General features: G+C 32.2%; 1 protein-coding gene across 1 annotated transcript in view; it reads right to left on the bottom strand.

The window, feature by feature from the left end:
- Positions 1-16,401, bottom strand: part of dnc (phosphodiesterase dunce) — a 368,500-nt gene that overhangs the window by 301,539 nt on the left and 50,560 nt on the right. The window contains exon 2 of the mRNA XM_017901155.1: positions 10,008-10,378. Coding sequence (XP_017756644.1) covers positions 10,008-10,147 — 140 coding nt within the window. The 5' untranslated portion in view covers positions 10,148-10,378. The remainder of the gene's footprint in view (positions 1-10,007; positions 10,379-16,401) is intronic.

Raw genomic sequence — 16,401 nt, forward strand, 5'->3', positions numbered from 1 at the left:
GCGAACACCGTGTTTATAGAACATTATATTAAACTAATATAAGCAACGTTCACAACGATAGCTTGTTTGCAAGAGAAAGAGAAGGATAAAAATCAATAGTTCCATTATCGAGTAAACTTTGCCAGGCTCTTCCAGAAAAAGAACTTCAACAACGTCATTTCACATTTCTGACCATCCTCACCTGACTGACCTGTTTAATACTTAAAACAAAATCAGCGATAGCTTCAACGCCATTTCTTTCAAGATTACCATAAACTCTGCATTTTATAGTCACTTTTCTTATTAATATCGAAACAACGAAACAAACTAAAATAGCTGGTTTCAAATTTTTATTTGTTGTCCTTTAATTGAGATTGAAATATGATTATTAATTATATACATTTCTTATTATATTATATTATATAATAAAATAAATTATTAAATGCGTATACATTTCTTTAATAATATTCTAAAAAGAAGAAATAATTTTATATTCAACAAAATTGTAAATAAATTAATAAAATATATTTCACAGATTTTTTTCATATTTTGATCTCAAAGTATGTACAATAATTAAAAATTGCAATAAAAATTAAACGATCTCGAAACAGAAGATTTAATTTTTAAACATCAGTATTGTAATAATGTACGAACTATCAAGGACCATATATCCGCACAATAAGCATTCACATTTATTACACCCCGATCTGACAATCTCCATTAATTAAGCAAGATACCTTGGACATCGATCAAGGATAAAACACGATGACCTAGTAATTGTGGGATCGAATATAATCGACAAAATTTCTCTTTATTATCCATCTGACCGGAAGTTCTCGTTAATAAACGCTTTTGTTTCAACGCATATCGAGCGTCATCCATTAAACCCTCTATACGGATTTTGATGAAGCCCGACAGATTTGCAGACAATTCCATTACTATCGATGAACCAAACGCGCGACGAGTCGAATTTAATTGCTTCGTTCACGTGTGATAATGAGGATTTAACCTGGGTAGGGCTTTGTCGGTCTGATTTGAAAAACAATTTCATCGACGAGCTTAGGCTAATAATAACGTGCCGACACGTGCTGACGGAGGGATTATCTGACGAACTGATATTAATGTCACTATATTTGCCCCGATAATTAATTAAAATTCCTTTGGCTCGTTGGGGAGAGAGTTTTGAGTTAGGAGCTGACGCAAAATAGTTCTATGGTTCGAGGTGAAAATGTAACAAGATAAATGTCATATAATCAAATTAATTAATGATAACTGAGTAATAATAATGGCAAATATTAGTGAAGTTATTTACACGATGTAATAGTTATTCGATAAACGTGTATATGGAAAGGTTATTCAAATATCGTATGAAAAAATATTTTCAATTTAATGTTTGTTAAAAAAAGTTTGTTAATTACTTAACTTACTTTCTTCTGTCATTTAATCATTCAGAAATAACATGGATAAACAAGAATAATTGAATATTTATGATACTTTGGTTAAAATTAGATACTCTAATTTAATTCTTAGAATTAAATTCGAAATTATTTTATACACGTTAAAAATTATGTTAAATACAAATTTTTAGAATAGAAACAATAGCTTAGATGCCAAATAATATATAATTAAATAGGAATCAATAAAAATTGTCCAATACAAATTTCAGTGGGATTTAGATAAAATTTTGTAATTGGAAAAGAAAAGAGTTATATAAATCATGCTTATTTTAATTTAAAAAACAAATGCTTCTTGTGTAACAACTAAATTCAAGTAAAAAAGTACCAAATTAAAATTATTCAATATTATTAAAAAATGAAAATACAAGAAATCATGCAATTAAACGAAAAATTAAAAAGTTTAGGAATAAATGAAATGATATAAAAGTTTTCCAAAAATAGTACCTCATCATTTTTCTCTGAAAACAACGACTAATTAAAAATCAAAATTTAACGAAATAAAACTATTTAATATCGCTAAAAACAGGCATTATAAAAATTTATGATTAAAATAGGACAACTAAAAATTATTTAATATATCAGGACACGAAGCTGAGAAAAATTTATAATTTCAAAGATAAATAAGTTTCGTCTTGTTACAATAAATTGATTGGCTCTTGGTTAAAAGTTAACGGAAGCCTATTAAGGCTTGTTTTTTAAAAAGGTAGGAAGGGGCAAAAAGTGAATAGACAGAAGAGTCATAAACTTTACCGGAAGTTCAGTGGCGTGCACTGAACAAACTTCGATGTTTGTTCCCAGCAAGACGCTCGTGTACTTAAACACAGTTAAAATTGTTAATTAATTTGTCTTCGAAAGTGGGCCGTACGGTGCTAGCATAAAGTGGCAGCTGCATTTTATACCGGAAGTAGAACGAACCGACTCCAACCGCGGGGTCAAACGGGCAAATTAATTTCCCTGCGACTTAATAAGCCTATGATATCAGTCAATGGCGTCTGGAAACTGAGTCAAATCGAAGTAATTACCCTTTCTGTAAGCACAGTCCTCGAACCTGTTTACTTTCTCAACTACCTTTTATTTCTTTTTCACAGGTAAATTGGAGTGACAGTTCCTTTAAAATAAATAATAACTTATGTGAACAGAAATACTTTGTTATTCGCAGATTTATTAACAAAAACTCGAGTCCATTGTTAATTAATTTCGCAGAATTTTGATAATTTACAATTTTAACGTAACAGAGTTTCAAATAACTTTAAATTTTTAATAATTTAAAGCTGTCTGTAATTTATGGTTTGCAGAATTTCAGTTCATCCTCGCTTTTAATTAACAGAACTTTGATTAATAATAATTTCAATTTTACGGAATTAATTTTGATTTTAATGCAGCAGTGTTTAAGTTAATTCTAATTATATTCGTAATATTGCTTCATAATTAGTTATTTAATTTAAAAATTAATAATCTGTCAATTTTAAGTTGAAAATTAAATTAACCAATAGACGGACTACTATTTCTGCTTTTTACTTACAAAGTTAAATGAAATGGTTCATGTTTTATTAATTAAATCATTTATTGGGGTAGCCAACCTAAGATTCGCCGTATTTATTTAGCTTCACATTTATTATCGTGGCAGAATGTAATTGCCTTTTGAATTTATAATCCCCTGCCATTTTATTTCTTTATGACCCATATTCGTTAGGCAACACGAACAAACAAATTGGTTTATGCTGAATATACTGCGTAATTCTTTTCCTTTCCTTGAAAAACATCGTGTTCCATATTGAACGATTACTTGCAATCTTTTTAATGACGTTTCAAGCCATCCATAATACATTGTATATCATATAAGTTATGTTAAATAACACGATACATTTCTCACATAAATCTCAATTTTAAGAGACGTGGAAAATATCGGAAAAGCACAGTGAATAATCAAAATGATAATAACAAGACAACAGTGAAAATAAATTACTCCATTACAGTAAAGGAAAGCAAATCCAATAATAAATAGAAAACTAATTAGAAAAATCGTCTAAGAAATGATAATAATAAGATAACAGTGAAAATAAATTACTCTATTACACCAAAGGAAGGCAAACCCAATAATAAATAGAAAACTAATTAGCAAAATTGTCTAAGAAATAATAACAACAAGATAATAGTGAAAATAAGTTACTCTATTATAACATAGGAAGGCAAATCCAATAGTAAATAGAAAACTAATTAGAGAAATCGTCTAAAAAATTGATTTGTCTACAACAAAGGAAAGCAAAACCAATAATAAATAGAAAACTAATTAGAAAAATTGTCTAAGAAATAATAATAACAAGACAATAATGAAAATAGATTATTCTATTACAACAAAGGAAGGCAAACCCAATAGTAAATAGAAAACTAATTAGAAAAGTCGCCTAAGAAATTGATTTTGCTCGTAAAGTGTCCAAGAACGAAAGTTCTATCTCAGCATCGTACAAAATATTAATTCCCAGCTCGTCTCGTCTGGATCAGTGTAGATCTGAGCGAGAATCGAGGAAGGACAAGGTGGATCCATGACGCGTGAGCAGAATGCTCGAGCAAAGACAACATCGTATCTCCTTTGAGGTGTGTGCGACTATGTTTCTGCTGCCATTGCCTATTAATATACGACACACGCGCCTACGTGGCCCCCTGGAGTCCACTAACTTTGCCAAACAGAGATGTTTTCAACAGGGGAAGCCAAATGGGAAGCACGGCTGATATCCGTGGGTGGTCCTAGACCATGTTAGGTTAGGTGTTTTCGGACTGTGATTCTGGTGATAATAGTCAGTGTTGTGATACGTGTTCTATACGTGTTTGCGATGTAAATAGAATTTTTAGGTCGAGTTTGGAAATTACTTGATAATGACGATTATGATGATGATGGAAGATATAATAATTGATTTTTGTTTCCTCTGTACTTGTTATGGTATTTACGATTTTGAGGTTAGAACTGTTCTCACAATAGGATTACCGAATTTGTAAATCTTTTACACTGAGGACTATGATGATTATGATGACGATGGTAGATATAATAATTGATTTTTGTTTCCTCTGTACTTATCATGGTATTTACGATTTTGAGGTTAGAAGTATTCTCACAATAGGACTACCGAACTTACAAATTTTTTACACTGAGGACTATGATGGTTATGATGACGATGGTAGATATAATAATTGATTTTTGTTTCCTCTGTACTTATCATGGTATTTACGATTTTGAGGTTAGAAGTATTCTCACAATAGGATTACCGAATTTGTAAATCTTTTACACCAAGGACTATGATGATTATGATGATGATGGTGGATATAATTGATTTTTGTTTCCTCTGTACTTGTTATGGTATTTACGATTTTGAGGTTAGAACTGTTCTCACAACAGGATTACTGAATTTGCAAATATTTTACGCTGAGGACTCTGATGATGTTTATAATAATTGGTGATTACTATATTTGTACTCATTGTTGTGTTTGCGGTGTTAAGGTTAGTCGAACTAGATAAAGTAATTAGTTTTCTTGAGTTTTGTAACTGATGACGAGCATGCAACAGCTTTCATCTAATTAATGTCTAATTTCGAAATACGTGTATATTCCGCCATTATATCTCTTTAATTAATATTCTGTATGTGTACTATATTGAGGAGCATACTACAGATTAGTAGTTCTATTTTATAACTTTTATTGATTTTTTGTGATGCACTTGTTACTTGGCTATTTTTTGTTAGATAATAGGTAGAAGAATATTTTTCATTTTCTTTCTCCATTTTTTAATTCCCAGACACGACTTTATTACATAAAAACTCTCTTAAAAATTGTTAAATATTGATTTATCTTAGAAATTAATAAATTAAATTAAATAACAAGATTATATCTAAGCAAAATATTTCTCACTAATTTCAATATAAAATTTTATACGAAGTTTATAAATATAACAAATAAATACATAAAATACTGTGAAATTTGTACTATCTTTCATTGTTAATAATTTCTGAAACAAAATTGAAGGACATAATTTACAACATGATATAAAATATTTTTTACTTCAAAACAAAAGTGAGAAAAATAATTTTTAACTTTAACTATTTTTTAGTACAAAATGTTTAATAAATTGACATGCAAATTTTTATAATTCCGTGTTTACAACACTTGTGCGACAAAATAGAGAATAATTGAACGAGTGACAAATATAAATACGTCGTTATAGATGTTTTGTATTTTCTTTTAGCCTCTTTGTTTCTTTCAGAACTGAGTAGCACCATTTCACAATTTTTCTTCTCTTATAGCAGACCAAAGGCAGTGATTCTCGTGTTTCAGGATCTCTAATCGCCTTATCGAGGATTTCCCTGGCTTCCTGGCGTCGAGGAAATGGCAAGGAAACAAGGAAAAGAGAAAAAGGAAGCAACAGGACGTGACAAAAAGCCTTATCAAGTTTCGTGGATGTCGGAGAGGCAGCGAGAAGAAAGATGGCGTTCCTTCAAGAAGAAATAGGTAACTGGATGACCTTTTAATTTCTTTTCTTCGTTAATTGCGTCCCATATTGCAGTTTCGAGATTGAAATTAATTTTTAATTACGGCAAATGTTGCACAAATCGAATATAGTTTAACAGAATGGGAAATTACCCTTTGGATCGAGATTCTACGATAAAATGGCAATTAATCCGATTAAATATAGAAATATTTAAAAACAAACTTGCAGAAATATTGAAATTTATTTTCCCATAAAATTTATCTGTCGTAAAATAAAGCGTTCTTTCAACAAAAATATATTTCCAATCTTTTTTACCTTAAATTCTCTATTCAAGCACTTTAAATAATTGAAAAAAAGGACAGCATTCCCAGGTTAACAAATATTTTATTAAATTTGAACCTGCAGAAAATAAAAGGTACAAAGCGATGTATTAAAAAATCAGTGATCGCTATTGAAAATTATTTAATCATTCGTAGAGATAAATTCAAGCAGGCAGTACATTGATACAGGTTTGCAAGTCGTAAATATTGTTTTAAGAACGATAAATGAGCGATCATGACAGAAACAGCAGAGATACAATTTTTGTCAGGCAAATCGAGGAACTTCAGGAAGCTGGCTCGAAATCACGGTCGAGCTCGGAATTATCCTCAGAAGAACGCTTCCGGTCGCGAGGTTGACACATCTTCGCGAGATTTAATTAAATTTCGAAATTGAAACTGCTCGAGTGGACTCGATGAACTATGGCCTGAATTGTCGAGAGACTATGTTCGAATAAAATCTTTTCCTAACTTTTCGCCTCGCTTTTCCCTTCTTTCGTTTTCCCTGTTATGTCCTTCGCCAATTCAAATATGCAAATTATTATAACGTTGAAACAAGGTGTTTTTCTCTTTTTATTTCTTCTTGTCTTTCTTTTTCCTTTTTCCGAGACTTGATTGGTTTCGCATTAACAGGTTTGCTTGTAGGATTTTAGCGAGGCTCAAGGCATTGATCAAAAAAGGATCGAACCTTTAATTAATCTTGGTTGAATGAAAAGTGGTTGCATTCAGGGAAGGAAACTCAATGACATACTCTAACTGCAATCGGAGTGATGAAGTGATTCTGAAAGGATGAAGGGATCGAATTGATTTGTTGCTTAGATGTGTGAGAAGGTTTTTGAAAGAAACACGGATACAGCTTTCGAATATATGTATGTTCTTTATCGCTGTAACCTTATTTGTTTAATTATTTTATACTTTGGAAAATTCTGACTATACGTGCCTATCAAGAAAGGTACAAAATATTTTAGTATCATTACAGTCAAAAGGATGCAAGATAATTTGGAATTGAAAAATTTAGAAATACTTGATTGATGGAGATACTATTTTTTAAATAAAATATTCCAATTATGTATTTCAAATATTCCAATTCTAAGCTTATAAAAATATTTTAATACTTTATACTAAAATTCTCACTAAATATATGAAATGTACTAGGGTTAAGAAATTCTTTCTTTGAATCACGCTGTATATTCTTAACCCTTTGCACTCGAGGCAGAGGAATTGACACGCACGTGGAAAAACTTGGTCAAAATAAAATAAAATTGAAAATGGAATTATATACCGATTTTTTTACACATTAATTAATATTCGCAATTTTTTATTTTTAAACGATAATTAAAATTAATTCCAAGTTACTATTTTCATTACTCTGTCTTTCCCAAAACAAAACACAATGTGTGACCAATGATAGGGTAAGTTTACTACCCCGTCGTGTACATATCATAGGGGTTAATATTCCCTACATGATTCATTGCAATAAAGATTTGCATTCTCAACAGAGCTTCTTTACATTATACTTCAATTTTTTGAAACATTAATTAATATTTGCAATTTCTATTTTTAAGCGATAATTAACCCTTTGTATTAATGTAATCAGTCACCATTTCATAAAATTTGGAAGATCGATATTAATTAATATATCAAATTTAATGTAATGTGACAGTGTGCGAGGTATCGAAATCAAATAATTCTACAATTTCATTATTATACAATTCATTATTTACTGCTTAAAATAGTATCGTCAATTTTTGATTTTCTTTGATTTTCAAAGAGAATCTTTGATTTCCTACTCTTGTCTAGCCGAAAAATCGTCGAGTGCAAAGGGTTAAAAATTTATAATATGTGCAGAAACCTGCATCACAAAGTCAAAGTACCTCGCCACAATTTCGACTAACGGATCTCTAACCTGTCAAGCACAGTTTCAATTAAATTCCGCTTTAATTAGCCTCAAAATGACATTCTAATGCTCTCCAACCACCGTACAGATGTCGCCAGTGATACATCCTAACCTCGCAAATTGCGTGCTATAACGAGTCTCGAATGCTTTTGACCCATCAAATTTCTCAGTTATCCCGCGACCTCCGTCACCAGCCCTAAATCCTCCTCCATATTCACGACTCGAAGCACGAACTTCGAGGCTAGCTTCGACTCGCTAGAATTCTTTTCAGTGTAGGTTTCCCCGTTGGAATCCAATTTCCCTTGACAGGCGCGAGGAAAACCGTTTCCCTCGACCTCAGGCTTGACAGATACCCATAATAATCGAGCAATGTTCGGCAGTTCCGACTATTGCAGCGAGTCAGAAGCATCGCTATTCCCCTTTTTTGAAGCAAATATATGCGCGTGATAAATCTCTTGGAGAAATCAAATTATTGACGAAATAAATATTGGAGAATCGTTATACAATTAACAATTTTATATAGATGTGAAGAATTTTGTAATTTACGACTGAAGATTACTATAGATCCTAACACGTGACTCGAATTTGATACTAATTTTTTGAATAACTATATCTAGATATATTTGAATTTTTAAGTTAATTTTATTTATATTGTTATACAATGAATTATGCGATGTTAATAATATAGTTGAGTAAATTGTCAAAGACTCATTGTGTACTCATAAATGAGCATAGCTGAACCCATTGGTATTCTTCCATTTGCTACTATAAGCTTCGAAATATAGTTGAAAGAAAATTTTATACATAATTTTCATAAGTTATCTTCAACTTTGATAATCACTGCAACTATGAATCGTATAATTCCATAGATTATATTAGTTTAACATAATACGTATTATAAATTATTCATATTCATAATTACTTCCAACTTGACCTTTGACTTTGAAACCGGGTTTCTAGAATATCTCGAACGAATAAATGCCATTATAAATTCACTCTTAAATCACGTATAGTGCAGAACGTCTCAGAAGTTTCCAATTAAATTGACAATTTATTGCTTACTATCTTCCTTGATAATTGGAATTCCTGGTAATTATAATTAAAGAAGGAAGAAAAACATTTTATAAAGTCTTAAGCAAGTTCCTTTTTTGTAATTTAAATACCACCTTGTAACATTTGGTATTTTGAAATATTCGTCGAAATATAAAATAATTATAATAAGCATACTTATATGAAAGTAAATTCCTTTATTGAAATTCATGACGAAAAGATATTTGTAATTATATTACCCACAATTCTAATCTTACTTCTTCTCTCTAACTTCACGTACACTATAATCCAAATATTATTAAAGATTCTTTTAAAATTCAGTTATAATTTTTCCCAAAAATCCAAATTGCATTAAAAAGTTAGCATGACGAAAAGATATTTGTAATTATATTACCCACAATTCTAATTCTCCTTCTTCTCCGTAACTTCACGTATAGAACCCAAATATTATTAAAAATTCTTTCAAAATTCACTTATAATTTTTTCATAAAAATGCAAATTGCATTAAAAAATTAGTATGATGGAAAGGTATTTTTAATTATATTACTCACAATTCTAATTCTCTTTCTTCTCTGTAACTTCACGTATATAACCGAAATATTATTAAAAATTCTTTCAAAATTCATTTATAATTTTTCTCAAAAATCTAGATTGCATTAAAAAGATAGCATATTTGAACATAAGTTTCTGTACTCCATACAGGCCCATTAAAGAAAAGAAAGAAAGCAAAAGATGTTTCATGTGGTAACGCAAATGTTCTCGTTACCTGATCGAATAACCTCCACGGACCTAACCTATACCGCAAATCGTGAGTACCGAATGAAACTCACCCACAGATCCACGAGTGTCTCCTTCTGGGAACGTTGCTCTGGGGAACGAGCAACAGAGGTGCCGTGCCTCTATTGTTTCCCCCGGTTCCGCCGCCGTCGCCGGCCGGAAGCCGTAGCTCCGGTACCTGTAGGCTGCTCATGTTCCGGCGTGTCGCGCGTTACGTCACCAGAACGCCACCTCTTCGTCGTCCTCCGCAACTCTTCGACCAAGCATCACTGACTGATCTCTCGTGTCGACTAGCACAGGAACCGCGTCGCTGCCACGAACTTCCGGTTCGCCGAGCGGTCCTCTGCGAGGACTATGGAAGAGACATCGCTGATCTCTGCGCAACGGATGCCTGTCGTTTCACCTGGCATCCGGTCAGGAGAGACTACGCACGGTAAACGCGATGTTTTCAAGAGTCGAGCAAATACAGCTTATGGTTGATTAACCCCTTTCAAGAGATTATTAGCCCTTTGTAACGGTGGGTATATATAATCAAGATTACGAAGGAAGAAACTCAAAATGGTTTCGGTTTATTTGTTGCGTGTTATTATTTATGCATGGTTTCCCTGTGCGGTAATTGAGGTTACGTTCAGAAACGAGAATTAGAGACTTCTGATTATTTTGCAGAGGAAGAGATAAAGTCTAGATTAGTGTTTATCAGTGTTCCTTGAGTGATGTGTCTAACTAGTAGAGGTTATGGTTGGTTAACCCTTTTTAAAAGATTGTTAGCTCTTGGTAATGGTGGGTATATGTAATTGAAACTTTGCAGGAAGGGATACAGAGTGGTTTTGGTTCATTTGCTACATGTTGCTATTCCTTTAAGTTCCAGTTATTGGGTAATTGAGGTTAGGTTCGTAGATGAGAATTAGGGACTTCTGAGTATCTTGTTGAGGAAGAGGGGAAGTTTATATTGGTGTATATACATGTTCATTTTAGGATTGATTATGGGAAGAAAAATTCGAGTTACAGTTTATTAGTGTTCTTCTAGATGCATCTCAAAAAGGAAGCAAATAGAGGTTATGATTGTTCAACCCTTCTCAAAAGACTGTCAGTCCTTGGTAATGGCTGATATTACAAATACTGGATAAAAGTGTGACGTTGGTTTATTTGGAATGTACTATTATTCATTTATATCACATTTGTTGTACATATACTTCGTAATGGTGGATGTGTATAATTGAGGTTATGTTTAGAAGCGTGATAAAGAAGGAAAGTTTAGGTCATTATTTGTCAGTGTTCTTTATCCTTATCCCAAGGATACTTCATACAAGAGGGTATAAAGTAAGGTTATTTTACAAAATGGAGGATGGTATAGTTATTCCAAAGTTTCACAAAAGAAAATTCGTGATTTTCTGTTACTCTGTGCGAAGAAGGGAATTTGTTTTCATTCGGTTGGTAAGTGGATGTTGAATGACAATTTTTCGAGAAAATAAAATTTCTGATTTAATTTGTTAACGAGATAGGGATGTCTGTGAGTGAACATTTTGTACATCTGAATTTTGAAACAATCAATGCTGGCTGCAACATTTCTTTTATCAAGCCAAGAATAATTCTCTCGCATCACGGCTTAATGTATTTGGCTTCTGATCTCAAACCAGGTCTACCAATCTCTTTCCAGTAGCATCAAAGACGCTCCTTCAGGAGAATTGGTCTGGCCACGTAATTCCACCACCTTACAAAGGACTAGAAGAGGAACTCTTTCAATTTACCAGCTGAGTTCGCATAAATTTATACGAAGCCTTCCTTCCTGATGGTACCAGTGCTGTGTGCCACATTTCATCGCGTTTTTACAGTTGATTCTCTCAAGAATAGCCTTCGCAACTATGATCATTTGTCAAAATTATCCTTATCTCGCGCACCTTTCTTATTTCTCCTAATTAATCAATTTCTTCCACTTCTTTTTATTCGTGACTTAAAACCTTTCATAACTTTCCTGAGAAGTAATTCGTTAAATTAAATCTAAAAGCGATTAGTTATAATAAGTAGAATTAAAAATAAGTAGTTTTTAATATAGTAACTAATTATTTTTAATTCTTCTCATAAAAATTATAGATATTTATGCTATCAATAGATACTATTATAAAAACCATATTTATCGACAATTAGGTTTATCATATTATTTAAAATCATGTTCCAATTTGAGAAAAATGAATTCTTTATAAATGTGTGCATCTATTTTTCTAGTGGTTAAAGAATTTGTTATTCGTTTTATATTTAATTATACATAAAGCCTATGAAACGAAGATTGTCACATCTTCGTTCATATTCTCAATGATCATCAGCAGAATCATCTGGAAGCATCATTAAGGCAGCAAACACCTATTAAGCAGCTGGATGAACGCTCGCTAACGTCAGATGCAAAGAAAATTTGCTCGTTGGAAAGCGAAACGATGTCAAAGGTCCCTCAATGAACAAACCTAATCACTTCACGGAGTGGATCCTGCCAAGTGTTTAGAATACTTTTTGTTCAGGACGCAACGTCAAGTCTGGTTATGATCGCGTGACATTTACATAAGTGCGCTGTAATAAACGTGCATCATTTTTCAATGGCCAGGTTGGTACGAACACGATACATTAATATCATCTACACAAGTAAATTCAAGTATTAGAAGAAAGATAAAAAGAATTTCTTCAATTTTTAAATTAATTGCTTGAAAACTGAATGCAACAATTTTATTGATTTTATTTTGACTTTATTTCGCAAAAAGAAAATGAAGATTGGAATTGCAGACATAGAAAATACAAAAAGTAAAGAAATACTGCAATCGTTCCTATTTAAAAAACGTAATAAAATAAAATATAAGTTCGGGAATAATAATGTTAAATTATTATTTAATTTTTCAATTCTATAGGAATTTTATGTCGATAATTATTTCTAATTAATTCTAAAGAGAAGTGGGATTATTAGACAGTTTCTCTTATGAATAGAAGTGTAAATAAATGTATGTAGAAAATATAAAATAACCTAAAACTAACTTTTGTATATAAAAGAACTCAACTCTATAGTAGTTGTAGAAAAATTTGTTCAACAACTGTGTTAAAAGTTATGTCGAAGTCATTTTAATAAATTTTGGAGAAATATGATTAACAGATCTGTAAGCTTCATTATTAAAACGTCTATCATACCTAATTCATAGACTCCCTAAGTATCCTCTGCTTCAGCCCCCACATACACTCCATTCTTCTCTAACAAAATTTATCGCCAAAATTAATCAATTCCTAAATTTTCTAATCACTCAATTTCTTCATCTTCATCGAAAAAGAAAAGAAGAAACAAGGTATATTGAATTTAAGAGCAAACTTCACTTGCTAAATAAACATTGCTAAATATTAACCCTTTGCACTCGGTGATTATTATCGTTACAGAGAAATAGCAATTCAAAGATTTTCTGCTGTAACGTAAATAAGGAATCGGGTATAAATTAAGACTTAGAATTATTTTATTTCGACATTCCATGCAATCTTAGGTTATTTTAGATTTGATATGTTAATTAATATGGATCTTCGGAATTTGATTAAATGGTGATTCAGGCTCACCTCTCGAGTGCAAAGGGTTAACAAATGCATCACAATCTTCCTAGACTCTTAGTCATTGCAGTTCACTTATTTCTTTAGGTGAAATAAAGAAAGAATTTTATTCAAATAATTCGCTAAAATTCCATAATTTACAATGCTCATATCCATTAAGGTTAGAACAGATCACTGTCCATCACATCCAGAATTCTCAAGTTGAAGCTGTAGCTACAAGGCAGAGCTACGCGAAACTCTCCCCTTAAGTTGCACGCAGCAATCATCCACGTATTCTCTCTTTATTTCACGCTCTCCAACATTCACTTCGAACAAACTACATTACCCTGTCCACATTTCCCAGGATACATTCGGTCACGTTCACGCAAAACCTTGAATGACCATGCATCTCCAAGCCACCCACTCTCAAGTGCTCAACCCTTCCTCTCCAGTACTCGTGGCCCAGTCGCTCATAACAAACATTCACAGTGAACTTCCACGTTCTACAAATTACGGAAATTTTCGACGACAGTTTCCAACAATCACTTCGTTAATTTCGCGATTTCAACAGCATCCTCGGACCAGCCAGTCGCCTAGATAATTACACCATCCTTCTCTCCTTGACCAAGCTTCAGCTAAACGAGAGTTTAATGGCTCTCCAAGTTGGTAAGAAATTCGAACGGAGCGCAACAAAGGGAAACTATCTTTTGCCAACGAAAGAAGAGCATGGTTCGTCATTTTGTTCTCCTTTTCACCGGATAAAATTCCAGTCGACGTTGAATAAGAATTCGGTGTACAGCGAGGAATCGTTACGTTTCTAGGAGGAAAAGGGGTGCATCGGGCGGCCTTGATTCGACGCGTTTAATTTCACAGTTAGGGGATGGTGTACGTCGAAAGATCGTCGTTTACTATACTTAACCGAAAGTGTAAGTCACCTAGAAACGTTTGATCGACCGTAACGTGGCCTCTGGCGCAAATAGTGCATCAGGTAATTCGGCTTCATCGAGATCAGCCTCTCAATAATGACCACACTATTTTCCTAACTGAGTCTCTCTCTCTCTAGCTCTCTTATTTACTTTTCGACGTTTCTATCGATTTTCTAACCGAACCTAACCTAACATAATCTAACCTGACTGCACTATTTTCCTAACTAAATCTTTCTCTCTCTTTCTCTCTCTCTCTCTCTCTCTCTCTCTTATTTATTTCTCAACGTTTCTATCGATTTTCTAACATAACCTAACCTAACCTAACTTAGCCTAACCCAACTTCACTATTTTCCTAATTAAATCTCTATTTCTCTTTCTCTTTACCTATCGCTCTCTTATTTATTTTTCGATGTTTCTATCGATTTTCTAACTGAACCTAACCTAACCTAATCTAACCTAACTTCACTATTTCCCTAACTAAATCTCTATTTCTCTTTCTCCCTATCTCTTGCCCTCTTATTTATTTTTCGATGTTCCTATCCATTTTCTAACTGAACTTAACCTAACCTAATCTAACCTGACTGCACTATTTTCCTAACTAAATCTCTCTCTCTCTCCCTCTCTTCCTCTCTCTCTCTCTTATTTATTTCTCGAAGTTTCTATCGATTTTCTAACATAACCCAACCTAACCTAACTTCACTATTTTCCTAACTAAATCTCTCTTTCTTTTTCTCTCTCTGTTTCTCTCTCTTATTTATTTCTCGATGTTTCTATCGATTTTTTAGTCTTCGTAGGAAGACTAAAGGGCGTCGAGTTTAGGCGAGAAGATGAGAAGATCGATCTTCGATCCAAAGGTCCCTATGTGGTCCATCCTGAATAGAACGTTTGAAATTTCAGACATTCAAGACAGGGTGAGAAATTCACTCGCACGTGACGTTTAATTGAATCCAGAACTGTGAAATTGGGTGACAAAATTTCTGCTTGGAACTCGGTTGTGTAACGGCAAGCGGATTCGGTGTTGTTTGATGGAATCCACTGGGGAATTTCGGAAACGTTGAGAAGCAGAATTTCGAGTATTGGAATTCGTGCTTCCAAATGCTAAGAATATTCCTGCAGATTTTCTGGATGTGAGAGATAGTATTGGAAAATTTTATGAAGCCTTTTTATTTACTCTTCAAACTAGAATCATTATATTTTATACTATATATCGTAAGAAATATTAAACAACATTGATTTGTTTATTCATTCCTCATGACTGAATTTTATTGTTCGTATATTAAACGGAATTGTGACACGAATAAAATCAGTCATAAAATTAGTGTATTTACAGAATATATAATTATAAATAATTATATACCAAAAATTAATTACGCTATAGTTGTTGCATTTGTAGGTTGGTAACATTTTTCGACTTTTGCAGATGATCAATTTTCAAAATTTAATACATGTCAACTAATTACATATAAGACCAGTAATATATTGAAGCCTAGAAAGTATTTTGACAGAAATTATTTTCTGTTATCGTATATTATTCTATTTTATTTATTTATTTCCTCTATTTTATGTTAGTTTTAATGTAAAATTCTACTATTTAATCATCAACTGCTATAAGAGCAAGAAATAAACAAATCTGTATTTATAACGACGTTCTTCCATAATTTATTTACTCCTCATGACTAAATTTTATTGTTCATATATTAAACGGAATTGTGACACGAATAAAATCGTAGTCATAAAATTAGTGTATTTATAGAATATATAATTATAAATAATTATATATCATAAATTAATTACGCTATAGTTGTTGTATTTGTAAGTTGGCAACATTTTTAGACTTTTTCAGATGATCAATTTTTAAAATTTGATACATGTCAACCAATTCCATATAATACTTTCTAGACTTCAATATATGCCCTATTACTGGTCTTATATTATAATTATTTTCTATTATTGTATATTACTCTAATTTATTTAT

The sequence above is a fragment of the Eufriesea mexicana genome, unplaced genomic scaffold, assembly GCF_001483705.2.
Source record: "Eufriesea mexicana isolate 0111107269 unplaced genomic scaffold, ASM148370v2 scaffold1482, whole genome shotgun sequence".
Taxonomy (NCBI): Eukaryota; Metazoa; Arthropoda; class Insecta; order Hymenoptera; family Apidae; genus Eufriesea; species Eufriesea mexicana.